Source organism: Camponotus floridanus, unplaced genomic scaffold (genome assembly GCF_003227725.1).
Source record: "Camponotus floridanus strain SB8 unplaced genomic scaffold, Cflo_v7.5 scaffold97, whole genome shotgun sequence".
In the NCBI taxonomy this organism is placed as follows: domain Eukaryota; kingdom Metazoa; phylum Arthropoda; class Insecta; order Hymenoptera; family Formicidae; genus Camponotus; species Camponotus floridanus.
Genome location: NW_020229868.1, coordinates 198,823 through 226,395, shown reverse-complemented (window position 1 = coordinate 226,395; position 27,573 = coordinate 198,823). Strand labels below are relative to the sequence as shown.

The following is a 27,573-nucleotide window of genomic DNA, read 5'->3' as shown; positions in this document are numbered from 1 at the left end:
ATTATATTTTAAATAATTCTCTCTTATTACGTTATCTCTTCTGTATCTTTTTTATTAATTTTTTCTGAAATCATGTTCTTCCATATATATGTTGAAAAGTATAAACTTTATATATATTCCTTAATTCTTAAGTCTTCTTATATTTGAAAAGGGCAACATATTTTTTAGCACATAAACTATTATTAATATAATGTTAATATTTTTATATATAAAATATAGTGACTTGCTGCAGAAGCATTCAAAATGATGCATTTTTTAATTTTATGAATACTGTCGAAAAAAAAACCGAAACAAATATATTAATAATATTTAATTATTTTAATTAATTATTTATTTATAAATTAAGTATTTTAATTAAATGATTTTAATTATTCTGTATTTTTCAGTGCATTTTATATGATTGTATAAAATGCGGTTCTATTTATAATCTTTTCGGATATTCTAATGTATATAAATATTCTTATATATATTTTACTTTTGAATTTTTTACCTTTTTTACACGAAACACATAAAATTACAAATACAAATAAAAATACAAATATAATTACAATTCTATCCCGAATTTTGTCACGAATTATGAATCTGAAAAGTGAACTGTAGAGAGACTGAAGAGAAAGTTAAAAATAGATTTAATTGATAACGATAAGGAGAACACAAAAATCTTATTATGGAGCGCGAACAGACGAACATAAACTACAAAAATACTAGATCGTCTGCGTACACTATTTTTTCTAACAAAATACACGCTGCTCTCGCGTTTCATTGGTTCGGATCCAGCGAATCAGCTACTCGAATATCAACAAGATGGCGACTTTTATCGAAATGCGTCACGATGATTATCTTCTTTAATCTCCTAGATTCTTTCGATGATTATACGATGTGCGCATTCGATCTTGCATGAGAATTTGTTTTCTCGATGAGAAGAAAAAACGCGTTTCTCTCGCTTGAGCAAATATTTATATACTTCGATGTCATTTGAAAAAAATGACACATGATGCAGAGGTGAAGGAAACAGGCTTTTCTTTTGTATTCTCAGCTTTGTCGAGATCGATGACGTTTCTTGACGCGCCGCCTCTATTTCTTTCCACCTCTTATTTTCGCGCGAGATAACGCGATGTTGGCAGCTCTGTCTATCCTATCTGTTATCAGTCATCACTGTCATAATACAAACATGGCGACAATGATGCCCGTTTAAAGAGCAGCGACGTTTTTACTCCCCTTTTGCTACGACGAAATTGCATTATTATCAGTGATAACGGAGGTGCATCATGGGCAATGCCGACACCAAGTTGAATTTCCGGAAGGCCGTGGTGCAATTGACGTCAAAGACTCAGGTAAACAAAAAAATAGTCTCTTGTTTACCCGTCCGATCGGATAACATATGATCGGTTGACAGATCGATAAGAGAGCAAAATATTCTTAACAAAATTGTCGATCGAAGAAACAATCTATTATGAAATCGGATAAAAGCATCTGTATCTTTAATCATTATGTTTATTCAGTTTATGATTAAACTTACATTGATTAAATATTACAAATGAGAAAAATATATTATCTTCTGCTACAAGAAACAAAAAAATTTCAAGGCATTCAAGTCATTCAAGATAGAATATTTTTCAGGATATGTAGCATTATATATGTGAAGATGTATCAAAAGAGTAATACTGTTAGTGCAAAGTTTATAGAAATATTATTGTCCTTTTCTGAAGCTCATTAAACAATGAGCGTAATACTAAAAGAAAATTATAAAAATTGTAATATGTAATAATAAGAATTAGTATATGTAAGATATATTAACTATATTAATTTTCACTTTACCATTAATAGAGAGCTATATAACATTAGAATTAATAAATTTTTATGAAGAAGATTGTAAGAAAAGCTGTCTCTCTCTTAAAATATTTCAATTATTATATATTATGTTATATAATTTTTTTATTTGAAAGTTATCAATATATATCAATATTTATATATAATGTATAAAAATAGGTGATTGATGCATCAGACGATTCTTTCTGGGATCAGTTTTGGTCTGAGAATGTGACCAATGTTCAAGATATCTTCACTCTGATCCCAGCTCCAGAGATTCGTATATTAAGAGAAGAGGCGCCTTCTAATTTGGCCACATTATGTTACAAAGCGGTTGAGAAATTAGTTAAGGCAGTGGACAGTAGCTGTAGAACTCAACGGGAGCATCAAACTGTCTTGAATTGTTGCCGCTTGTTAACACGTCTATTACCTTACATATTTGAGGATCCTGATTGGAAAGGTTTCTTCTGGTCCAGTTTACCTGGCAAAGATGACGAGGAGAGCTTGCCACTGGCGCATTCTCTGTTGAATGCAATTTCTGTAAGAAATTATTTAAATATAATAAACAAGATATAATAAAATGTATCTAAAGTATGATAAAATCATAAAATACATATCATAAAATATAATAAATTTTCTATTTTAAATAATAATTAATTATTATTTAAAGTAGATAATTGTATTTCATAAAAATATATATATAAAAAAATGTTTATATATAAATTATATATATAAAAGAAATTTTAAAATAAATTATAAATGATAAATTATACATATATATTATTTTTAATTAATGACAAATTTAGTTAACACTTTTTTACACATATATTTTATACAGTACATGAAAATCTATACTAAACAATGTCTGTTTCTGTTTTAGGATTTATTGTTCTGTCCTGATTTTACAGTAGCAGCAAATAGGAAATCAGGCCCTGTAGGTTTTATTAGCTAGAATTTTTTCATAAGGAGGAAGAAGGAAATGCATTGTTATATATAATTATCGTTGTAGGACAAAGTCGATGAATTGCAATCGATAGATAGTTGCGAATATATCTGGGAAGCAGGAGTAGGTTTCGCATACTCGCCACCGAGGTATCCTATTCTGGATTCGAATCGCACGGAATTGTTGAAACTCTTGTTAACATGCTTCAGCGAAACCATGTACAATCCGCCAATGGACCCGTCAATTACGCCGAATAAATGGATTCAACATTTAACTAGCAGCGAAAATAGGTAATTTATCCCTCTTATTTTAATTATTATATTAGTCATATAAAATATATGTATTTATATAATTACCTTACTATATATTTATATTTACAACATAGTTGATATTATTCTATTTTTGTTAATAATTAATAATCTACCTATTATTCACAGACATGCATTGCCAATGTTTACCTCGCTATTAAATACAGTATGTGCGTATGATCCCGTTGGTTATGGAGTACCGTATAATCATTTATTGTTCACCGATTCTTTGGAACCGCTAGTCGATGTCGCCTTGCAAATCCTGATTGTAACATTAGACCATGATACTACTGGTGGGGCGCCATTGGAAGAAGGGGCAGTCGGAGACAATTTGTTCATCAATTATCTCAGTCGAATTCATCGTGATGAAGGTGAATCTATTTTATGACATTTTATATATTTCAGTTATTCCAGATTTCTTTTTTTTTTATTTATAACTTCTTTATTCGATTTACCAATTTTTATGCATAATTATTTTTGTGCAACACTTTTAACATTCAGTTTTTCAAATATATTTGTATAGACATTGAATTAATATACTTTAAATTAAACAAGAAGCAAGATTTTGATTTCTTACATCCTAAAGATTTATTAAAATTTTGATAATTAAAAAAATACCATAAAATATTCATAAAAAAATCAATTTTTAAATGGAGAATTAGTTGGTACAAGTTTAAAAAGATGTAAAGAGATTTGGTTGTATTATATAGAAAAAAAAGACATTACTTTTTTCTCTTGCAGATTTCCAATTTGTCCTAAAGGGTATCACCAGATTGTTGAATAATCCATTGATGCAAACGTATCTGCCAAACTCGACCAAGAAAGTGCATTTTCACCAGGAATTACTGGTTTTCTTTTGGAAGATGTGTGATTACAACAAGAAGTTCTTATATTATGTATTAAAGAGTTCAGATGTCCTTGAGGTCCTCGTGCCGATTCTTTATCATTTAAACGATTCTCGTGCCGATCAATGTAAAATTTTATTCCCTGTTTCTTTATTCAATTATTTACATCGGTGATTCAATTCAACATCAAGATTTAAAAAAAATTTTATATAAAATATGTTGTAGGAAATAATATTTTTTCTGTAGAGATAATCTAATATAAACAATATCTTTTTTTTCGAAAAAACATAATACAAAGACATGATATTAATTCGATTATTTTTTAAAATTATATATTTTAATTATAGAATAATATAAAACATTAACTGATGTTTGTTCAGAAAAAATATTTTTATATTTTAGAGGATTGAATTGAAGCAGCGATATATTAATGTGAATTATATCACTTTAGTTTTTTAAAAATTAAGTTGACTAATTTTCAATTTTCTTAATTTTTCAGCACGAGTTGGTTTGATGCACATCGGTGTATTTATCTTACTTCTTTTGAGCGGAGAACGCAATTTTGGAGTAAGGTTGAATAAACCATACACAGCTACAGTGCCTATGGACATTCCGGTTTTCACAGGTGTGATAATAGATATCATTTGTACATATTACATTAAATAATTTTAAGAAATAATCAGATTTTTTAGTGTAAAAAGCACAATAGTGTTTTCAATTGTAAAGTCAATCATTAGAAATTCGTTTTTCTAGATTTAAATTCTTTATCACTAAATTGAATTTTTAGTTTTTAAAAATATTTTATGTATAGTTGTGTATACAATGTGTACAAGAATACATAAATTTAAAAATCTGTTATAAGTTTTTTTCATATAATTTCTATCTACAATTTTGTAAACATATTTTAGCATATTTAAATAGTTAATGTATCAAAGAATGCTATTCATTCTGTTTGTTTCAGGAACGCACGCCGACCTCTTAGTTACTGTATTCCATAAAATTATTACGACTGGTCATCAGAGACTGCAACCGTTATTTGACTGTCTACTGACAATTCTAGTCAATGTCTCGCCGTATCTTAAAACCTTATCCATGGTGGCCAGTACGAAACTGTTGCATCTCTTGGAGGCATTTAGTACGCCGTGGTTCCTTTTCTCAGCAGTTACCAATCACCACTTGGTGTTCTTCCTGCTTGAGATCTTTAATAATATTATTCAGGTAGCATCTTCATGTACATAATGCTCTTCTAAACATGTACAATCTATATTGTTCAATCACATATACAAATTTCAAAATAATAGTAAAATTTCGAAAAAATTGTAAAATATCAATAACGTAAAATTTAAAACAAACTATCCTTTTATTAAGTTTGCAATTTACTTCTCCTTTCAACACGCTGGTTATAATTTTAATATTTGCAAAAATATTTTTTTAAAATTATATTTTGTTTTATTATATATATTTTTATTATACGGAATATAAAATATTAAAAAAAGAGATAATATGTCTTAGAGTTCTATACGTGTTAGACCTTGCTTTCGAATTTTCAGTATCAATTCGATGGGAACAGTAATTTAGTCTACACTATAATACGCAAGCGGCAAGTGTTTCACGCGCTTGCAAATCTACCCAGTGATTGCAACACGATCGCAAAATCTCTCAGTAAAAGACAGCGTCGTCATATGCCTGCAAGCACGTCTAACGAGAACGTCAGCGAAACCGCGATGGAAGGATCGCATCCTGCGCAACCCGCCGAGCCCGGAACTTTGAAAGCGTCTTTATTGGAAACTCCTGGTGAGTCTCTCTTTGTGCGTGATTTTAGTAATTAAATTTTTTCTAGACTGTTCAATGTATTATATATGTAAAACTTATATCTTTAGCTTTTATATAAATTCAAGCGCATTAATCGCAGGTATTGAGAACATGACAGAGAAAGAATCGGCGCATCCCTTGAGCCCGTCAGCCAGCATCGATATTGGTAAATCTATCGGTAATCGCTCAGAGAGCAAGACGGACATTGCGGAGGAATCTATGAATGCGACCAAAAATTCTGTAGTCCCGGTAAGAAACAGAGAAAAAGGGGAATTTCGTTTCTCGTTAATTTTTTAAAATTTATTGATGCGAAACAGTCTATTAAAAAGACACAATAAATAAATATCAAGAATAACAATAGAAATTTATAATAAAATTTATAATTTGTATAAAAAATAAATATCGAGAATAAATAGAAATTTGTTGGATGCGCAGAAGGGTGGTATTCGCGTGGCAGAACAAGCGAATGCCAATGTGGAGAACACGAATCAATGGGTGCCATCCAGTGAATGGGTCTGGCAATGGAAGAGCAAGCTTCCGCTGCAGACTATCATGCGATTGCTCCAAGTCCTTGTGCCGCAAGTTGAGAAGATCTGCATCGATAAGTAAGTCATTCGATCTTTGATTTCAGAAAATAAAAAACAGTCCAATGCGCTAAGAAACCAAAATTTTTACAAGAGAATACCTTTTCGCTTAATTATACATTTCAAAATTATCGGTATAATTACTTTTAATTTATTCATTTTTCTTATTTCCCTTTCTTACTTTCTGATACAGTTTATTTAATTTAGTAGTAAAATATAATTTATCTAAATAATTATCATCCTAAATAAATCTTTTACATAGATATATTTTATATATTCTTTTATATATTCTTTTCATATATTCTTTCGTGTTATATACGAATAATTAGTAATTTAAACATTCATAAATTAGATAGACATAAAATCGAAAATTGTTTCAGGCTTAAATGCTTTCTGTCAGTAGTTAGAGAATTATGAGAGGTAACAACGCTAGTCATTATGTTCACATATATTCTTTTTTGTCTATCTTATTATTAGGGGATTGACAGACGAAAGTGAGATCTTGAAGTTTCTGCAGCACGGCACCTTAGTCGGCCTATTACCGGTGCCGCATCCTATACTCATCAGGCGGTATCAAGCTAATGCTGGTACAACCGCATGGTTTCGCACGTACATGTGGGGTGTTATATATTTAAGAAATGTCGAACCTCCCATATGGTACGACACGGATGTCAAGCTGTTCGAGATCCAGAGGGTTTAGATAGCGAGAGACGCGTTATTATTCGCGCTCGTAATACTATTTTATTGGCAGTGCGCAGAAAGGTGAGTTTCGTCGAACTCATTATTGTGTACGATACAGAGCCGTTCCTATAAACATTAATTAAATTTTCAAGAATAAAATGTGACTCGCTTTTTTTGTATAAGAACTCGAAGAGATATGAACTTAATTTTCTTATTGCTTTAAAATAAATAAGTTAAAATAAAGAAATGATTAGAAATCTGAAATAAATTCCTTCGAGGTCTTAATTAAAGTATTACATCATTAGAATTCTGAAATTTCAATTAATTGAAATTCAATTCGTTTCTTTTGAGATTATTTAAATAATTTCATTTAAATAATCCCTAAAAAATTATAACAATTATCTCAAATACATTTTTAATAAGCAAAAAACAGAAAGAATCGAATGTCGTCTTTGATCGATATTTATCCAAAGAGATAAAGAGCGGCGAATATGCACGCTTCATCTCGTTTCTAATTATTTTTTACACGGCGAAAGCGTCCAAAGTACTTTCATGATGTAACATATATGAACCGCGTACAAGATTGTAAGCGTGGTTTACAGTTGACATCGTATGATTTATTATTATTATATCCCGAAGACTGTAATCTCTCATTTGTATCATAGTAATATATATGTATCGTTAGTTATAGTGTGAAAAAACGTATATCGTCGGTCTTAAGGAAAAATGCACTAATTAAATTAAATTAGCAGAAATAATGAAAAGAGCGGATGCGCTGACTATAAAATTTGATTAAACTTAAATAATTTTAAGTTTGGCTCTTACATTTGGCATTTTTTATATATATTTACATATACATTTCATTTATTATAATTTATTTATATTTTACATTTCTGCATGCTTTATATCATTAATATTTTAAATGTGTGATGAGAAATATTAAAGAATATTTTATATAATTTTTTTCAAGAAAAGGATCTTCGAAGTACGATTGTTTCGTTAAGACCAGTGATATCGTAGATTATCATTGTCGGATCTATTTAATCCATCTTTCGCCACATGTATATGAAGCTGCGTTTTACGAAGGAAAATTTTTATTCGCGTTTTTGCACCATATCATGGTATGTTCTGCTATATACAATTGTAAAGATAAACTGATAAGATAAATGCAAAGATAACACGCTTATTTATAATCGAATGAGTCCTTGATCTTCACGTTTTCGCGAAAAATATACTGTATCTGTAACCACATAAGTTGAGAGAACACTTCCGGGTCTGCTCTTATTATGCTCACTGCAACACCACGTGGCCTTTCTTCTTTCTGTCTCGCGAGCGCGAGTTCATTTTTAGAAGAGTGTAAGTAATAAGAGAAGGCCCGATGGAAGGAAAAAGAACCGGTTTTTTCGAACTTTTTTGAAAACTTTGTGCGCGGCAAGTCGACTGCAATTTTCTTAAACTGTAACGCAAAGAACTGATCTTAGATCTACCTGCTCTTCCTAGCTGCACTCTCTTAGACTTTTTGCAATTCGAGATAAAACGAATGTCTATTCAAAATAATAAATCTTCCAAGAAAAAACTATGAATAATCGTCTAATCGTCTAATAAGAAAAAAAAAGGAAAATAACGAGAAGTAAAATTTATATATCATTTTGATTCTTTCTTTCATTTTTCTTGCAAAATGCGAGATAATCATTTCTCGTCAGAAATAAAAAAATCCAAATAAAAAAATAAATAGTGACAGATTCGAATTTATTTTAAATGTTTAAGATTTTTAGAATTTGCTTTGTTATTTTTAGATGAAAAGATGTTTGTTCTCAAGTGCAGTTAGAAAGGACTATGACTTTTGTAATACAATTATGACTTGTAGTAACAAAAAACATTCACAAACACGAGATCTCACATCAGTATGTATTATATGTACTTGCCGTTAAATATATACAGAGTTATGACATAAAGAATCATTTACATGCGTGCATACACACTTTCTCTCTCTCCCTCTCTCCCGCATTCATGGAAAAAGAAATATATAAAATCGTATTTGTTTCACGCTCACAAGATTTCTAACATCTCCGTCGTAAATTATCGCGAGACACCGCATGCGTGTTTACGTATGTCGCGTGAAGCCACGCGATTTAAATCGTACGTATATATTCGGTAACGTTTGTGCACGTTTGATGAACCTAGTAGTAATGCACCTGTTTGAAAACTGAAACTGTGTACATCAAACGTGTCTATTATTAGCTGCTTATCATAATAGTGATCGAGTTATGTGTTTTGCAAACTCGACACCTCTACTCGAATCGCATGTTTTAAATTTGTGCGCTTCTTTTCTTTCATATCGTGAGTATCCGTGTGTGTGTGTGTGTATGTCTGTATGTGAGTAACAAGAATAACTCGCTCCACACGCATCTTGTATCGATAAGCTTATGAAAGTAAGAGATAATCGAACGTAACGATTCAGCGAAAATTCTCGGAATAATTATACGTATTTAAGGAAGTCCTAAGACCGGAAGAACAACGGATAAAATCGAATGACTCGACCAAGTTTACGACCTGTGTCGCGCTAAAGCTAAGTCAAATATATCACGCGTAGTATGTCGAAGTATAAAAGATTAAAATACAGTTTACCCGCACCATAAACGTAAATTCGGTGGCAAGGAGCACGGCTCCTCACCCCTCTCCCTACTCCCCCATATAATGCCCACTAGAAAATATAGCCGCGCGAATCTTTTTCCTGAATCTCTCCATTTCCTGTTGTGTTGTCGATGTGTCATCGTCATTGCATTCCTATCACAGATGTGAAAGTTAATCCTAATCCTAGAGAATTGATTGGCGCTACGCCTCGAGTGTAGCGGAGACACGAGAATGTCGCGAAGGAAGAAAGGTTTTGGACGAGAATCGTCCTTGAATTTCACGCTGGTCCGGCGATTTCATCGCATACCTTGTCGTAACTGGGTGGCGGTGCCTCGTCCGAGAACGTAGGTGGCAACGGCGGTATCAGGATGGCGATGTGATAAGGTGGCGGTGGATTCTGCCTCACCGCTGTTGTCGTCGTCGACATCGTCGTCATTCTGCCGACGACGGTGTCGCTGATACCAGACGCGTTCGTCAGGGCGGCCAGGTGGTCCTCCTGCATGCGAGCACTGTGCTCCGGACGACTGCCGTGGTGATAATGACTTTGATCATGACGCCGGCAGAAGATCGAGTACAGACATGCTGATAGCAATAGTATCAGCAGCCCGCAAAACATGAGTATCTCCAAGCCTGGCCCCTGTTACATGTAGATAAGAAATCATTAATTAGAATCGAAAGGGGAAAAAGAATCGTAATCGCAAGTTTCACAAGAAATTTGATATAATACAATTTTTTTAAGCTTATCTCTCCGCTTTTGTCTCGTTATTTTTTAATTAACAGATTATGTGTAAGTCACAATTTACCGTGATTTCGTACATTTTTATATTTTATAAAGATTCTCTTAATTTTTAGCCATCCTTCTCTCACAAAATCTTTAATTTGTTGTCAATTTTCTATGTTAAATATTTTTGTAATTTCCTATCTTTTCTCGAACTTATTAAATCTCTTCAAAGTAAGATATTTACCCTATAACCGAAGTAGAACTTCGCGGCCGCCACGAAACCCGTCGCTAGGACGAACGTGATCCAGACGGCGCAACGCAATCGGTAGCCAGCCAGTTCGGCGTCGCTGATTTCGAAGAAGCCCAGTAGATTTCTGTTGGTGCCGTTCGCACCAGTCGCGTTAGATAGAATCAGTTGATTGTTGCTGGCGTCGGTGACGTTGCTGCGAACAATCAGAGACGGTTTAATACAGTTACTTTTTTTATTAAACTCGCAAAATCGAGGGCGAATCTCTTATAAGTGATCTTTCCGCTGATAGATATGTATAAGTGAGTCACCCTGTGTATAAGAAGAGCATGTTCTTCTCAGAATGTCTCCTCTTTTTCTCTCTTTTTCTTAGATGTAGACCTTTTTGTGTTTTCATTAATTACTTGGGGATGTTGTTTAGCTGAGCGAGTTGGGCGGCGCTGAGCGACGACGATGATGAACGGTTCTCGTTGTGGGTTCGCGCGGATGTCGTCGTTGACCGGGCAATGCTTCGACAGGAATTATTGATATTACTAGGCCCGGCTGACGATGCGTTTCCGCCTGCGAAGTTACCTGCGAGGCCCTGAAATCGACGCACCGGAGTCACCATCTGCCTGAGCTCGCCACCTCGCCGACATTGGCCTGCAAATATTAGCAACAAATGAAATTATTAGACGAATAGAGGAACAAATCGATGATCCGAGAGGCGAAAATGAAAGTAAATAAAATATATATTTATGCGATATTTTCCTTCAATTTTCTCTCTTCATTTGTTTATTTATTCAACCTTATCTTTATTTAATTTGCTCTATAAAATTATCTCGGAATATGATTCCTAAATTATCTTAGTTAAGTTATCTTGCTGTATGATAAAAATCCCTTCTAATGTGTAATATAATTAAAGTAAGGTTTATAATACATCTAAATAAGAATTGTAATATACATGAGAGATAATATACTTTGATAATATCCTCTATTGATATTTTGATAACATAGATTGTTGAATTGATACTGTTTTTATGCTCCACTTACTGCGTGTTTTGGGCACAGGTGTGGCAGGGTATCGACGGCCGGTGAAGCCGTAGTACCTGCCCGCTGGTTTGTTGATCCAGAAGTGCATCAGAATATCACTGTGCAGCGAGCTCAGAGATTCATCGCTGCCTGATAACAACGCATTCGATTATATAATCAAAATATTTCACAACTTGTGCAGATGTAGCGGAAGAAAAGAGACAATTTAATAAAAATGATTTGACTTTTACTAACGAGCATTATTCAAAATTTCTGGCTAAGAAAAAGTAGTGAGATTCAAATTTGACAGGATTCTCCATGACTCTCTATGCATTTATCAAAATTGGTATAGTGAAATGATTCCTTTAAGAGTAATTGCATATTTTAATGCATATGTTTATTAATCTGCAAATCTCTTTATCCTTCTCAGGAGATCCTTCATCAAATATAAAAAATGTTTGAGAGATATCTTGCTAGTTTTTCCTTGCATAATATTGTGAAACCTATGCAACTCCCTTGGCATCTTTGCTCTATCCCCAATATCTGTACAGATGTCTGCAAACTATAATTTAGAAGAATTTTAGAATCAACTCTTCATATAATTACTTACCCAGCGATGCTTTCCCACTGATGCACGATTTATGCAGGATCCTTCACGAACATCTTCAATGTACTTTCCTGCTCTTCGGGGTCGGCTGCAGGCCTCATTGCATATGTATCCCAGGTAGATGTGTCGTATTGGTCTTTGATATATACTGTTCATTGTCTTTTACTCATTATCGTCATCAATGACATTTATTAGGTCCATCTTCTATCCTAAGATTGTTATACTCAATATTCTCTGAAAACAAAAAGCATCAATTAAATATACAAGTTATAGAATGACTGGTGTTTTGTTCCAAATTTGGAAGCAAAATCTCTGAATATTATGTAAAAAAATGAAAAATGGAATTAATGTCTCTAAAAATATGCATGTTTATTTGATGTACAAAGAGATATTACAAAGTATATTTAAATTATTATTATATTATAGGTATTATTTTTTTATTTCTTGTGAGAAAAATACCTCAAGAGAGAAATGAAATTAAAAATAAAGATGTAGAAAATAAAAATAAATTTCTCCACAGTTATTTATATCATCTACATTTAAAACATAATTGCATATATAAAAATGCTGTCCAGAAAAATGAATGCAAAAGTACATTATTCACTCTCTTCCGTGAGATGATAAAAGGAAAAAAAAATGTAATGAAAGTGTAGAAAGTGCAAAGAGAAAGTAAAAGGATAATAGATCTGATGAGTCCATTCTTTTCAGCGAAATTTCATTTTAGGTAGAAAATTCAGAGAGATTTTGGCCGAAGAGACAGAAAAGGATGGAAAATAAATTTCTAGAAATATAATAATCTAAATTCCTATTAATATCAAGTATATAAGAAAAAAATAAAAGCGACACGAGGGAGGATATACTTTCTCGAGGAGATGGAAGAAAAAAGCATCCACGGTACTCACTTGCGTCTCATTCCTCATTCAACGTTCCCTCTCCAACGTGTCACGAGACGTGTCACGAGAGAAGTCAAACATGTTCGTAGATCCAATCTCTCGATTTCATTTCCATCGACATCGGAAACGCGAAGGATACGAGAGTGCTTTTTCTGCGTATATAAATATACACATACGAGGGTGATTTGAAAAGTCCGTGCAAAATCGGAGAGATGTCACCGCTGGTGTGAATCGAGATTAAGGCCCTTTCACAATGCTAGGCAGCAGGCAACAAGAACAGAGATAGACATATCTATTCTCTGCTCCTATTGGCGAATATTTTCTATTCCGCGTTTTTATTGGTGAATAGTTTCTATTTCCCATTCCTATTGTCTGTTGCCTAGCATTGTGCAAGGACCTTTATTTTCAGTGAGTAGCCTCTCTTGAAAGAACACACCAAGTTTCAATCAGATCGGTCTATTTCTCTGCGTTTGGCGTTCGTTTGAATCGAGGAAATAGACTGATTTCCACAAAAATGGATGAAAGAGAATTTCGTGTGCTGATCAAACATTACTTTATGAAAGGCAAATCACCTCAGGAGACTAAAGAGAAGCTTGATAAATATTATGGTGACTCTGCACCTTCGATTAGAACAGTTTATAAGTGGTTTCAAAATTTTCGGAGTGATCATATGAGCACAAATGACGCTGAACGTTCTGGACGCCCTGTTAAGGCCACTACTCCAGAAATCATTGATAAAATCCATGATATGGTGATGGATGATAGAAGAGTGAAAGTGCGTGAGATTGCTAGTGCTGTGGGTATCTCGAGTGAACGGGTACATAATATTTTGCATCAACATTTAGGCATGAAAAAGCTATCTGCAAGATGGGTGCCACGATTGCTCACAGTTGACCAAAAACGAAATCGTGTGAGGTGTTCCAAGGACGGTTTGCAACTGTTTCAGAGGAATCCACAGGACTTTAGGCATCGTTTCGTCACTGTGGACGAAACATGGATACACCACTACACGCCTGAGACCAAGGAACAGTCCAAACAATGGGTTGCCAGCGGGGAGCCTGCACCAAAGAAAGCGAAGATCGTTCCTTCGGCCGGGAAGGTTATGGCGACTGTCTTTTGGGATTCGCAAGGAATAATCCTCATCGATTATATGGAAAAGAGTAAAACTATTACAGGTGCATATTATTCATCGTTATTGGATCGTTTGAAAACCGAGCTGCAAGAAAAACGTCCACGATTGGCCCATAAAAAAGTCCTTTTCCATCATGACAACACACCAGCTCACTCCTCTGGAGTTGTGGCCGCAAAATTGATGGAGTTAAGATTCCAACTCGTTCCGCATCCCCCCTATTCTCCAGATTTAGCTCCCTCGGACTATTACTTGTTCCCCAATATGAAGAAGTGGCTGGCGGGAAGGAGATTTTATTCAAACGAGGAGGTGATTACGGAAACGAATGCCTATTTTGCAGAGTTGAACGAATCCTATTACTCCGAAGGGATCAACAAACTGGAGAAGCGATGGACGAAGTGTATAAGCCTAAAAGGAGACTACGTTGAAAAATAAAAAAAGGTTTATCCCAAAAAATTAAGTAATTTTCATTTTCGCACGGACTTTTCAAATCACCCTCGTATATACACACATGTACATACAGAAGGCAGTGGCTGCCTTATTGCTCGAGTGTGATTGGTCGATTCGTTTAAGTCTTAAGTTTACTGTCTAAGTTTTTTTATGTGCTCCAGGCTGAAGACGCTCCGTTTGCCGGCGCGAGATGTCGATTTTGACATTTGTATCGCAGGAATAAAAATAGGTCTGCGTTCGTGCCTGCAAAATAGGCTATTTTTACATTTAGAACGAGATGAATATATATTTGGATAAGTTCCGTTGAAGAGAAAGAGAGAGAAAAGGAGAAAGGTGTAGAAGTACAAGCAACGCGAGTGGACTAATGACAGCAGCAACATGGCGCAGCCAATGAGAGTCTTCCTTTTTAATGCGTCCATTCATGTCGCGTGCATCTTTTGCGGTTCTTTTACTTCTCGCCTCTAACGCTCGAATGTATAAATTATCCATTCCGTTTCTCTGGAATTCTTTCGAAAAATTGCAGTAAAAAGCAGGACAAGTTTATACAAATATCTCGCGTTGTTCCTCGTTATCTTCTTCGTATAACTGATGAGTGTACAGATGATAAAGTTAGGTTATGTTTACTCTCATACTCGTGAGCTGATATAATTTTATAAATGCAAAGAATTTGAAAAGATTCATAAAATAGTCGCGAAATGTTATTTACGATCGAGAGATTTATGATTCGCGCGAGTTCTCGATATTTACGACGATGTTTTTCGAAAAATGCCGGTACTTTGGCACATGATTCCCAAGAACTTATATCACAATCCGACAATAATTTTGCATCGCTGCCTTTAAACCAGAAGTCTCTGAAGATCGCCATCCTAGGTGCACCGAATGCTGGAAAAAGCACGCTCGTCAATAAACTTATTAAGAGATCGGTAGATATATATCAAATTATTTTTATCTTTTTTTTGCTTGTGTAAAGAAGACTTGAAGATTATCTTGATCAAAATTTTTAAAAAATATATACTTTTTTATTTTCTATTATTTATATTATTTACTTCATATTTATAAAAAATATTTGAAAATTATCTAACCAGAATTTATTATAGATATTGTACAATCTGTTTCTATTTTTTACTTTATATTTATTCCTCCTCTTTTCTATTTTGTGGATCTATTTATTATTATGATTAATAAGTTAATTTTCTTCCTGCGTCATGTATCTTTCTCTTTATATTTTCCAGATATGTCCTACATCTTCTAAAGTACATACTACGCAGACCAAAACAGATGCAATTTATTGCGAAGATGATACTCAGTTGATATTTATAGATACACCTGGTGTGGTTTCCATGTACACAAGTAAACGATACAACTTAGCTGGTTCGTTTAGAAACGATCCACAAGTTTCCTTGGCAGCGGCAGATATTGTGGGGATTGTGCAAGAGGCAAATAATATCTATACTAGACACAAAATCGATAAAAATATATTAGAACTATTGACTGAGAAAATAATAAATAAGATTCCTATGATTTTAATCTTTAATAAAGTGGATAAATTGAGAAGGAAAGACGTGTTACTGGAACTTGTGGACATTTTTGTCAAAAGCAAGGAATCTTTGAAGTTCTCTGATATATTTATGGTATCTGCTTTGACCGGAGATGGTATCGATGACTTGAGGGTAAATAACTTTGCAAGTATAAATAATTAAATGCATATAATATAACACAATTATTTTTTGGTAACCAACAATTTTTATATTATTTAAGATCTCCATAAAATATAAACTATGCTGTGTTTTACAGACATATTTGCTGGATTCGGCTAAGCCTCAAGATTGGCAATATGAAAGACATATATATAGCAATCACAAGTGCGAGTATATAATACAACAGACAGTACGGGCAAAGTTGATGGATATTTTACCACATGAGATTCCATATATTTTGGATATAAAAGTAGATCATTTTGAGACAGGATCCGATGATAGTATTAAGGCGGTAGTGTCTATCACATGTCCTAGAAAAAATATTGCTAGACTCTTAATTCGCAGTTTTAAGGATAAATTAATAAATAGTAGGATAAAACAAGTTGCTATTATAGTAGAGCAAGAATTACAAAATGCCTTTCGAACACCAGTAAAATTAAAACTAGTTGTGAATTTTCCGAAATGATTTGGTTTACATTTGTTATTTGTAAAATAAAATTGATAATTATACAATTAAAAGTAAAGTATAATTTCCATTTAATAAGATTTCTCCATTTTCTTTTTATTTATAAAAAGCTCAAAAACTAGTGAATCTGATTAGTTTATTTGAAATGTAACAAAAAAATGATATTCTTTCTGATGCAATCCATGCATATTAATAATTATACATATATAATAAATTATATATATATATATATTTATATAACAATTTTATTATAATTTTTTATAATTTTAATATAACTTTGATATAATTATATAAATATATTTTATTGTAAATACAATTGTATATAATATTATTTATTATATATACATAGATATTGTATATGTTCCAATCAATATATAATTTTATTCTATTCTACTATATTATAATTTTACTTTATTATTTATAATCATCAATGAAATTTTTATACACAAAACCAGAAATTACAAAATGATTATTATTGTGCCAGTATTTTGGTGGATTGCATTTGGCCTTTTAAATAAAACTTTTAAATAAAACTTTTTAAAATTATAATTATACATTTGTTGTAAGTCAAATTCATTTCTCTATATTGCCAGGAAAATCATTTTTATATATGCATTTCATATATAATAATAAGGAAAAATCTATAAACAAGGAAATATAACAAAAAAAAGTCAAACACGTAAGGCTTATGAGGATGAATTGAAATTATCATAATTTAATTTAATTTAAGTATCATGTTTTTTGAATATTGTTCTTTTAATTTAATTTTATTGAAAAAATATATACAGATATATATCTTCTTTTTAATTCACATTTATTCATGCGTTTTCCTTTCTACGGTCCTTCACAATTCTATGATGCCATTTTTTCAGAGACGGTTGGTCTTCTGTATATTATTCAATCTGTGAGAAGTGACGTCACCCTGTTCCGTAATAAACGCGGGAAATGTTGTCAAATGCGCGTTAATAATGGCGCAACGTCGTATAGAGTGAGTAGATTGACAGGATAATTATTTGGGGAAAATCTAACAAAGTAGTTTAATCATTAACAAGTCCCATAATATAACATAATTCGATAATATAAAAATTATGATTTTATCAATTGACATATAATTTGACAATTTTTTTCTTATACATGTGACTTCTTTTTCGAGTGACATTGCTTTATCGTTACAGCTCTTTCTTCACGAGGATATCGTCCAAGAAGGAGAACTCGAGCGAGGATTATTCGGAGAGGTATGTTTCATAAGCGCTAATAGTCTCTAATTAAATCAATCATGCTGAAAATTCTTGCGACATGCTCGCGCTTGAGCTCCTTGACTTTACCGGTTCGACGTTTCGAATTCGCGAACGCTGCTCATAATCGATTTGTTATCGTTTTTAATTGGATACATGCAACCAACAGCAATTTGTCCGACAAGGAAAAGAATCAGGATGCACCGGGAAGCGGCAAACGGAAGAGAGATAGCAATGGATTTGCTAGGTAATTAACAGATTTTTTGTTTGTTGCTTCTAATATTTAGTACTTTTAAGAGGGAGGATTTTATTTTATATCATCTTTCTCTATTTGCTTTTTTATTTATATTGTTTCTCTAAATTGTTATTTTTACAGCCCTCCTTCCAAGAAGGTAGACAAACTTACGAAGCCAAAGTCAATTTCCAAGACTCCTTCCCCAGGCGCAAAGTCTCGTGCAAAGCTAGGTAATTATACTGTTGTATTATTGTGTATAGAATGTTATATATTTTTATAACTACTTTATCAGGAACTACTCCAAAAAATAAGACGACTAAACTTTCACCTGGAGCAAATAAAAAGAGGAAATTAACCAATACTCCAAAAAAGGAGAAGAAAGATGAAGCTAAAAATATAAATGGAACTGAGATAGTGGAAAACATTCAAGAAAATGATACAGTTAAAAATGAACGAGAAAAATCTATTCCTCGAGATACAAAATATAACTCTGATGAAGCAACGAAAATGAAAAATAAAGTGAAAAAGAAACGGGCCAGAATAATCGAAACAGATTCCAGCGATGATGATCATTTACCGGTAAATTTAGATCATTCTAAAATTGATAATTTGCTTGTTAAAAATAAAAATTTATTATATATACATTTTAAATTAAATTTATATATTTGTCCTTGTTCTATAAATACTTTTTTATATTTACAAATAATTATTTATAGTTACCTGAAAGTCCGAAAAAATTAGAGACTAACAGCAAAGAAGACAAGATTGAAAGTATAGATGAATGTAAAATAAAAAAGAATGCATCACATGATGAAATAAATGAAGATATTTTGGATATCGAGGAAAAGATTGATACCTTGAAAAAGGAGCCAACACCAGAGAAAAAGTCAAAGACTACTTCTAAAAAAGTACACAGTTTTTTTAGTAAGTACTCAAAGATTCAAGTATTTTTAAAAGATTATCAATTAAAATTTAAGTGTATATATATTTAAATAATAATATGAAATATAGAAATATAATCTTATAAGCTTTAATGAGATTCAAATTTATTTAAATCTTATTATTAAACAGCATCTAAGGAAAAAGATGATGCAAAGGATACAAGTGATGTAAAAAACAATAATCAGTCTTACAATCCTAGCATATCTGGTTATCATCCAATAAACAATGCGTGCTGGAAACGAGGAGATAAGTGAGTTGGAATAATTGAAACAGAAAAATTTGAGAATATATAAAATTCTCTTTTTCAAATTTATTTACAGAACTCCATACAGTGCTTTCACGCGTACTTTGGAGCTTATCGAAGAAACAAGTGCAAGATTGAAAATAATAGAAATATTATCAAATTACTTCCGATCTGTCATAGTTCTGAGCCCTATGGATCTTTTGCCAAGCGTGTATTTGTGCCTTAATCAATTAGCACCAGCATATGAAGGTAAACATTGAACCTATGTGTATTGTTATACTTTTAGAGAAAGCAGTACTTTAATTTGTGTAATGAAATATAGTTATATTTAAATTTTATTATTTGATTAGAAATTATTTGTGTTTTTATTTTGTCTTAGGAATTGAGCTTGGTGTCGCTGATACGAACCTGATGAAGGCGATTGCGCAGTGCACTGGTAGGACGTTGGCGCAAATTAAAGCCGATGTCCAGGAGGTTGGCGATTTGGGAATTGTAGCAGAAGGTAGCAGATCCAATCAGAGAACTATGTTTCAGCCGGCACCGTTGACAGTTCTCGTTGTGTACTCCAAACTAAAAGAGGTTGCCCAAATGACAGGCCACGCGGTAACCCATACAACTGTTATAATTAGAAAATTTATATTATTAATAATATAAATATATAAATTAGAAAAATAATATCAAATTTTAAAAAATTTAATAATTTAGGAAATTAATTTTTGTAAGCTACATTTTAAATTAAAATTTTATAATTTATTTTATATATATAAATTTTATATATATATATATATATATATATATATATATCAAATAAATTTAAAAAATAATATAATTGATATTTAAAAATTTCGAAAATTAAATTTATTTGAATTTTAAACAAAATATGAAAAATAAAAATTGATGTAGATTAAAATAAAATAACATTAAAGAATACATATTAGAATATTTATCTAGAAATAAAACACACTGTGTTATTTATTCACAAAGTAAAAATTATTTTTTTCTTTTTTTTTATATATATAGTCTCTAACGAAAAAATTGGACAAAATTCAAACGCTCTTTGTGGCATGTCGTAATACGGAAGCGAGATATCTTATTAGATCGTTGGCTGGAAAGCTTCGCATCGGTTTGGCGGAGCAATCTGTTTTGCAAGTAAGTCATTGATGATGTTGCGTTCTTTCAATCGATATTATTAATCTATCTTTTTTTAGGCATTGGCTCTAGCTTGCGCTATGACACCACCACAACAGAGTTATCCACCAGAAATCTTGAACGCGAATAAGAATCTATCGAGCGATCGTTTTAAACAGAAATATGACGAAATAGCACTTATACTCAAGACAACATATTGGTGAGCTATTATTCCGAAAATATTATTCTAAATATTAAAGTAAATTAATTAGAAAATAATAAAATATATAACATTTATTTTATTTAAAATAATTGTTAATTAAGAGTTTAAAAAAGATATTTTTAATAATTAAATTATTAATTAATTCAATTTAAATTCATGATTAAAATAAGTATAGTTAATTTAAAGTAAAATTTTATTCTTTTTCTTGTTTGAAAATAAAATATTAAATATTTAAATATTTGCCAACTTTTTTATTTTTTTCTAATTAAAATGATTTACATTTATTTTCAGTGAATGTCCAAATTATAATCTCATAATTCCCGTTTTACTGGAAGATGGAATCAATGGCTTGCCGAGTAAGTGCAAGCTCACTCCTGGAATACCTTTGAAACCTATGTTGGCACACCCTACCAAGGGTATTCAAGAAGTCCTAACACGATTTGAGGGATTAAAATTCACGTGCGAATGGAAATATGATGGAGAAAGAGCACAGGTTCTAATTTTTTTAATTTTACAAATTACACACGATATATTATATTGCATGAAAAAAAATGTAATATGTGCCACAATCAATTAGCGATGAAATGCGAATTTCAAGATTCAAATCAATTATAGTATTACAATACAATAGATACATGTCGCGGACAATGGCCACATCAATATCTACAGTCGAAATCAGGAAAACAATACTAGTAAATACCCGGATATTATTAAGCGATTCAAGAATACTCGCGGCGACCTGGTGAAGAATTGCATACTCGATTGCGAGGCAGTTGCTTGGGACAATGAGCAAAAACAGATTCTTCCATTCCAAGTACTCAGCACGAGAAAGCGAAAGGTAATATAGTTGTTTTAATTGTAATCATCACGAATTGTCATAATTTAATAATCACTATGATTGTAATTAATGTAATTGTTATAATCGCTCTTTTTAAAATAATATTCTGTTTTTGTTCTTAGGATGCCAACGAGAAGGACATTAAAGTGCAAGTATGTGTATTCATGTTCGACCTGTTATATCTAAACGACGAGCCGTTGGTAAAAGAATCTTTTGCAAAACGTCGCGAGTTGTTGAAGCAGCATTTCAAAGAAATAGAAGGCGAGTGGAAATTTGCCAATAGTATGGACACTACTACGATGGAGGAAGTGCAAATTTTCTTGGACGAATCTGTGAAGGGAAATTGTGAGGGTTTAATGGTGAAGACGCTCGAGGAGGAAGCAACCTATGAGATCGCGAAGCGATCGAGAAATTGGTTGAAGCTGAAAAAAGATTATTTGGACGGTGTGGGCGATACGCTTGACGTGGTTGTAATCGGTGGTTATATCGGCAAAGGAAAGAGAACAGGCACTTATGGTGGCTTTCTCTTGGCTTGCTATGATCAAGAAAACGAGGAGTACCAGAGCATCTGTAAAGTATGTTTCTATATTTCCTTAATGTTGCGGAAATGAAGAAGCATAGCAATTAATGGAAATTCTTCTCATGTTAAATAATTTTAATAATTTTAAATAATTTTAAATTTTATCGAGTATTTTTTAATAACTTAATATTTTTATTTTGTAATATCTAATTTTAAATATTTTTCTTAATCATGTGAAATACGATAAATTCAATAATTTTCGTAATTTAAGTTAATAATTTAAGTGAACATTACTTTTTTGCTCATTTAATATATTATTCTAGTTCGTATATTAATGTATGTTGCTTTTTTATAAATAGATCGGCACAGGCTTCAAGGAGGAAGATCTGGAGAATCACACAAAGTTCTTTAAGGATCATGTGATATCTCAAACGAAATCATATTACCGTTTCGACAGCAGTCATGAGCCCGATCATTGGTTTGAACCGGTACAAGTATGGGAGATTAAATGCGCTGATCTTTCCCTGTCACCAGTTCATAGGGCAGCTATCGGAATAGTGAGTTTCAAGAGTTTAAAATTTTCTAAATTGCATCAAAAAACAAAATTAATATCGCATGATAGAAATCTTTTAATTTCGATATTTTTAATTTAAAAAATTTTCGATTTATGAAAGAATTTGCATCATTACAGAATTTCGGAAACATAATAGGTGTCCTTTTTCTATCAAATTGAAACGATAGCGATATAAGTGATTCTGTAGTTAAATAGCCTTTAAATTAGAAAATTCATTATATATTAAATTTTTTCTGCTTTATCTAGGTTGATCCGGAAAAAGGTATTTCTTTAAGGTTTCCGCGATTTATCAGGATACGTGAAGATAAAAATTGTGAAGAGGCCACTTCTGCTCAGCAGGTGGCAGACATGTACAATAATCAAGAACAGATTAAAAATAAAACGTCGGCATCAAAAGCTACGGAAGAAGATTTCTACTAATTTTTATTCTTTTATTTATTTACCTATACACAAATATCGATCTGGTATATTTTCTATTTCTTATAATTGCAATTTTGTAAGGGTTACTGTAAATAAAACGTATTCATCATATGGCGTGTCATCAAAATTACTATGTGATGTGACATTTTATTCTTGTCACATCTGATGATTATTTATTTCTACTCAAAATCTATTTAGGAAATATAATTTATTCATTATTAATGTTTAAAAAAAATCTCATTTGTGTTAACGACGATTTGTATATCAATAATTTTGAAATTAAATGATTGAATTACGAGTTTTTTAGTTTTATAAACAGTTAAAATATTCGCAAATAATTATGAGCGAATTAAATATTATCATTCTTTATCATATTAGCATTCTTTGTGCTGATTAATAATTATACTTTTTAATAATATATACATTCATCGAGATACCACGAAAGAAGTGATTCATCTCGGTAATGCGAGGTATTTTTTTATCTAGGACGGTTCTTATCCAGTTATCTATATTTGCCATTGATAAAGCAACAGTTAACAAGTGATGATACTCGGGGTACCTCCACGATCGACTAATTACGTTTTTGTCTCATTCACCTTTCCGAAATAACGTCTCGGTCGTCGATAAGACTCTGTGACGGAGGATATCTTCCGTAAGGAGCCAAGGAGATGGTCGCCAAAAGCTCTGTACCGCTGCTAGAGAAGCAGATCGGCTGCATCAAATTCACGATTTTCTGCTTAAATGCGATAATATGGGTGGGTACGCGGAGTTATCATGATGATTGCGTCGTCTTGTGAACAATGTGCTAGTGAAATGATATAATATGATCTATTTTTTGCGTAAAATATGAAAAGAACAAATAAATGTAAAAGACGAGTGAACAACATTGTATAAGTCAGTGATATAAATAGATGTAATTATTTTGATTTTTGAATTATTTTATTTTTGATTTTCAAAATAAAAAATTTTTCTTTAAATTTTCTCTTTTTTCAGATTTTTTCTTTTTCTCAAGAAAAATGTTGCGATTGATTTGTTCAATAAAGTAATCGATTATTAAAAAAAAATGTTTAAATTTAATTTCTTAATAATAAAGTTTGTTGAAACTTAAATACGTTTTATTATATTATTAGAAAGAATCAAATCAGATCAAATTAAAATTGAATTACAAGATTACAAAAATTAGCTACACGATTTCGCCGAATAAATTGTTACTAATATTTAAAATATTAAACATATATAAATATTTTCTTATACAAGTTCACGAAAAAAATACAAAAAATATATATTGAATAAATCTTATAAAATATGAAAATTAAAATAAGTATTTAAAAAACATGTATTTACAAAATAGAATTTATATAAAATTTGTACAGAATTGAAATAATTTCTTATATATTACATTATGAACTATTATAAACTATTTTTATACTGTTCATCTTTTGATTTAAATATAATTTTATAATCAATGTAATAAGTTTTAAAAGACACATTGTCTTCGTTTTATCTTGCTATTACATTATTGCAGTTAAAAACAAAGGAAAAAAGTCATCATCGCTTTATTAATTGATACGTTCTATTAATAAAATTATTGTTATTTGTTGAAAGATCCTGGGCTGTGCAATGTTCGGGCTGTCGATATGGATGAGATTCGAGCCAATGTTCGAAGAATGGGTGGAATTTCTGGATATGTATGAGTTTTACATCGGAATTTATATTCTAATTGCGACTTCGGTGTTCGTCATGGCTGTTGCATTTATTGGTTGCGGCGCTGCACTTATGGAGAATATACTGGCTTTATACATCGTAAGAATGTTTATCATGGACTTTTCCGATAATTCTCGAAGGAAATTATCTCTGAATAAGCTAGTTGTCAAGATTATTTGATTTTTTTATAATTATTCCAAATCATTTTATTGTTAAAAATATTTTTCGTTATTTTCATTATTTCAATTATTAATAATGCAACATCTAAAACATAAACATAGAAAATATTTAATAATAAATTATTAATCAACTATTTTGTTGCAAGTTAATAATCTTTATCGAATATTTAATTCAAATATTAATTGATAAAAAATATTGCAACGTAAATTGCTTCCTTTTTATTAAAATTCAATGTCAAAATTAATTTTTTAAGATATTTCTTTTTGAGGATTAATTCTTTTCTTACTAAATTTTCTCATTAAATTTTTGAAATTGAAACAGAATTATTTCTTTATAATTATAAGATTTTGTATGACAATTCATCAAAGAAAATTTCGTGATTTTAGCACGTGGGCCTTCAATTCTTTAGTTTCGTCTGCGGTTTAGCTGGAGCGGCGGTAATTCTTGATTATTCGACGTATGACAGTAAGATTCAACCTATTATCCAACGATCCATGTATAATCTTATTAGCAACTCCCAACACGAAACGGCGAGCTACATCCTAAGAGTAATCCAGGAAACTGTAAGATGTATATAATATTTTAGAAATTATACTTTTTTTATTTTAATCTTAAATTTTGATTTTTTTTTCTAATGTTTGATAGGTCGGATGCTGCGGAGCTGATGGACCCAGGGATTACACGCGGCTACGTAAACCATTGCCCACCGAATGTCGGGACACTGTTACTGGAAACGCTTTCCATCACGGCTGTGTCGAGGAATTGTCCTGGTTCCTGGAAGCAAGATCAGGATGGCTCGCTGGTCTGGCAATGGCGTTGTGCATGCTTCACGTAAGAAATTTTTATTCTTTATTTTTTTCTTTACTTTTTTCAAGAAGAAAGAATACGTAATTTTATAATTTAGCTATGAAAATAAAATGATATTCTATCATCTTCTTGTAATTCTATCTCTCTCTTATCCTAATTATTACAGGTAATTATAGCTGTATTGACGTTGACGCTTATTCGAGCCATAAAAAAAGAAGAGGAATCGATTACATTCAAGCATTAGATGTCAATTCATTATCTAATGTTACAGTAAATTTATTATAATTATATTTTTCATAAGAAAAAAGATATGAAAAATTTAGTACATTTTCTCTTTCTTCTGCACTTCAATTGCAAAGCTTTCATTGCACTTATATTTATTTTGAAAATTATGTTCGTTTAAAATATATAGAATACGTACGCAGTTTTTAATATGTTTTTATTTCTATATATATTTTATTTCTATATGTTTTTTTAATGCTTTTATTTCTATTTTTAATTTTTAAAAATGAGAATTTCCTTTTAGTTTTTTATTTAAAATAAATTCTCTCTTTTTTCAAAATCAATTTAAAATAAATATTACATATATATGTTTATGTCATCAGATTTTTGTCATTAATTTGCAATAAAATTTCATCTATTTCGTTTGTATCGCGTTATCTACAATCATTTATTTAATCTTCTCGTTTTGTAATTTTATATACACTTTTTTTATATTTACAAAATATACATTTATAATTAAAGAGGTAGTCATTTTTAGAAGACAATCATCATCATTTTAAAATAGTGGAAAACAATGTATATGTAAACTAATTGTTCTTATTTCCAATAGTTACGAAACGAATATAAATAATCGAATAATTCGGCAGGAATGAGATATTATCTCTGATATTTCACGTAAAAAATTATCATACTGATGATTTCACGTAAAAAATTATCATACTAATGTATTAGGTATATTAATAAATTAAAAATAAAAAAAATATTAAACATAGAAAGCAAATAAAATGTAATTTTTATCATTAGTAAACATAAAATTATCATTAATTATCATTAGTGAACATAAAATATATATATTTTATATAAAAAGTGACACATAATAAAAATTAGTATTTTATTTTGCGCTGAAGAAAAAGTTTTAAACCTTTTCAATTCTAAAATATTTTAATTTACATCTCGTTTTTATAAAGATTCGTATATTGAATTATTAAATTCGTAGACTTTAAGTATAAATTATATTACATCTAATTAAAAAATATATATATATATATATATATATATATACAATATTATTCATATAAATGTATGTGTAATATTGTATCACCAATGTTTAATGTTCAGGAGTTAGGCTTGTAATACGATAAAAGTGGCAGAGATTTATGTTTTTGTTTTATTTATTTACAAAATACGCGATACATACAATATACGATATACAATATTATAATCAATAATTTATTTACAATAATTTTCAATGCGGTCCAATTAGGATCATCGTCGTTAAATCGTTTCGATTATGTAGAATGATTTGAAACTATGCAACTTTGTAATTTCTTTTTCATTCGATATGCGATCTCGATTGCGTTTTTTCATATTCTACTTGTAGTGACCCAAATTGATATTGAATGCTATTATGCAGCAGTTGTATAATTACAAAAAATATTAGAACTATTGCTCTGTTGAAAAGTA

The 27,573-nt window shown here is 31.1% G+C and overlaps 5 protein-coding genes and 1 long non-coding RNA gene across 7 annotated transcripts; 5 read left to right on the top strand and 1 right to left on the bottom strand.

The window, feature by feature from the left end:
- The first annotated feature begins 998 nt into the window (after positions 1-998).
- Positions 999-9,545, top strand: LOC105259140 (protein HID1). Its single transcript, XM_011270882.3, has 12 exons — positions 999-1,334; positions 1,990-2,349; positions 2,690-2,743; positions 2,819-3,042; positions 3,190-3,431; positions 3,802-4,032; positions 4,405-4,530; positions 4,867-5,123; positions 5,456-5,699; positions 5,818-5,966; positions 6,153-6,322; positions 6,779-9,545. The coding sequence occupies exons 1-12, from the start codon at positions 1,269-1,271 to the stop codon at positions 6,999-7,001; spliced, it is 2,346 nt and encodes a 781-aa protein (XP_011269184.1). The 5' UTR covers positions 999-1,268; the 3' UTR covers positions 7,002-9,545.
- LOC105259141 lies at positions 6,926-13,292 on the bottom strand. The gene is made up of 7 exons (XM_020029959.2): positions 13,105-13,292; positions 12,206-12,436; positions 11,617-11,745; positions 10,989-11,226; positions 10,582-10,780; positions 9,924-10,253; positions 6,926-7,108 (listed from the first exon to the last, which is right to left on the bottom strand). The coding sequence occupies exons 3-7, from the start codon at positions 11,702-11,704 to the stop codon at positions 7,043-7,045; spliced, it is 921 nt and encodes a 306-aa protein (XP_019885518.2). The 5' UTR covers positions 11,705-11,745; positions 12,206-12,436; positions 13,105-13,292; the 3' UTR covers positions 6,926-7,042.
- LOC112639887 lies at positions 10,760-11,816 on the top strand. Its single transcript, XR_003123722.1, has 3 exons — positions 10,760-10,886; positions 11,006-11,302; positions 11,635-11,816. It is a non-coding gene; the product is annotated as an uncharacterized LOC112639887 (long non-coding RNA).
- A 1,704-nt stretch (positions 13,293-14,996) lies between the features above and the next one.
- Positions 14,997-16,876, top strand: LOC105259144 (GTPase Era, mitochondrial). The gene is made up of 3 exons (XM_011270889.3): positions 14,997-15,597; positions 15,907-16,344; positions 16,469-16,876. The coding sequence occupies exons 1-3, from the start codon at positions 15,370-15,372 to the stop codon at positions 16,835-16,837; spliced, it is 1,035 nt and encodes a 344-aa protein (XP_011269191.1). The 5' UTR covers positions 14,997-15,369; the 3' UTR covers positions 16,838-16,876.
- Positions 16,877-17,693: 817 nt separating this feature from the next.
- On the top strand, positions 17,694-23,307 carry LOC105259166 (DNA ligase 1). 2 transcript variants are annotated; one of them, XM_025415110.1, is made up of 16 exons: positions 17,694-17,825; positions 18,013-18,072; positions 18,242-18,319; positions 18,449-18,537; positions 18,600-18,886; positions 19,024-19,231; positions 19,379-19,499; positions 19,570-19,742; positions 19,873-20,096; positions 20,514-20,642; positions 20,702-20,841; positions 21,136-21,337; positions 21,476-21,682; positions 21,805-22,257; positions 22,562-22,759; positions 23,023-23,307. In XM_025415110.1, the coding sequence occupies exons 1-16, from the start codon at positions 17,806-17,808 to the stop codon at positions 23,194-23,196; spliced, it is 2,763 nt and encodes a 920-aa protein (XP_025270895.1). In that variant the 5' UTR covers positions 17,694-17,805; the 3' UTR covers positions 23,197-23,307. The 2 variants fall into 2 exon arrangements, with proteins under 2 accessions (XP_025270895.1, XP_025270894.1); XM_025415109.1 differs by lacking the exons at positions 17,694-17,825; positions 18,013-18,072 and having other exon boundaries at positions 18,083-18,319.
- A 427-nt stretch (positions 23,308-23,734) lies between these two features.
- On the top strand, positions 23,735-26,252 carry LOC105259145 (tetraspanin-2A). Its single transcript, XM_011270892.3, has 5 exons — positions 23,735-23,951; positions 24,802-24,999; positions 25,467-25,643; positions 25,726-25,911; positions 26,054-26,252. The coding sequence occupies exons 1-5, from the start codon at positions 23,865-23,867 to the stop codon at positions 26,129-26,131; spliced, it is 726 nt and encodes a 241-aa protein (XP_011269194.1). The 5' UTR covers positions 23,735-23,864; the 3' UTR covers positions 26,132-26,252.
- The last annotated feature ends 1,321 nt before the right edge of the window (positions 26,253-27,573 follow it).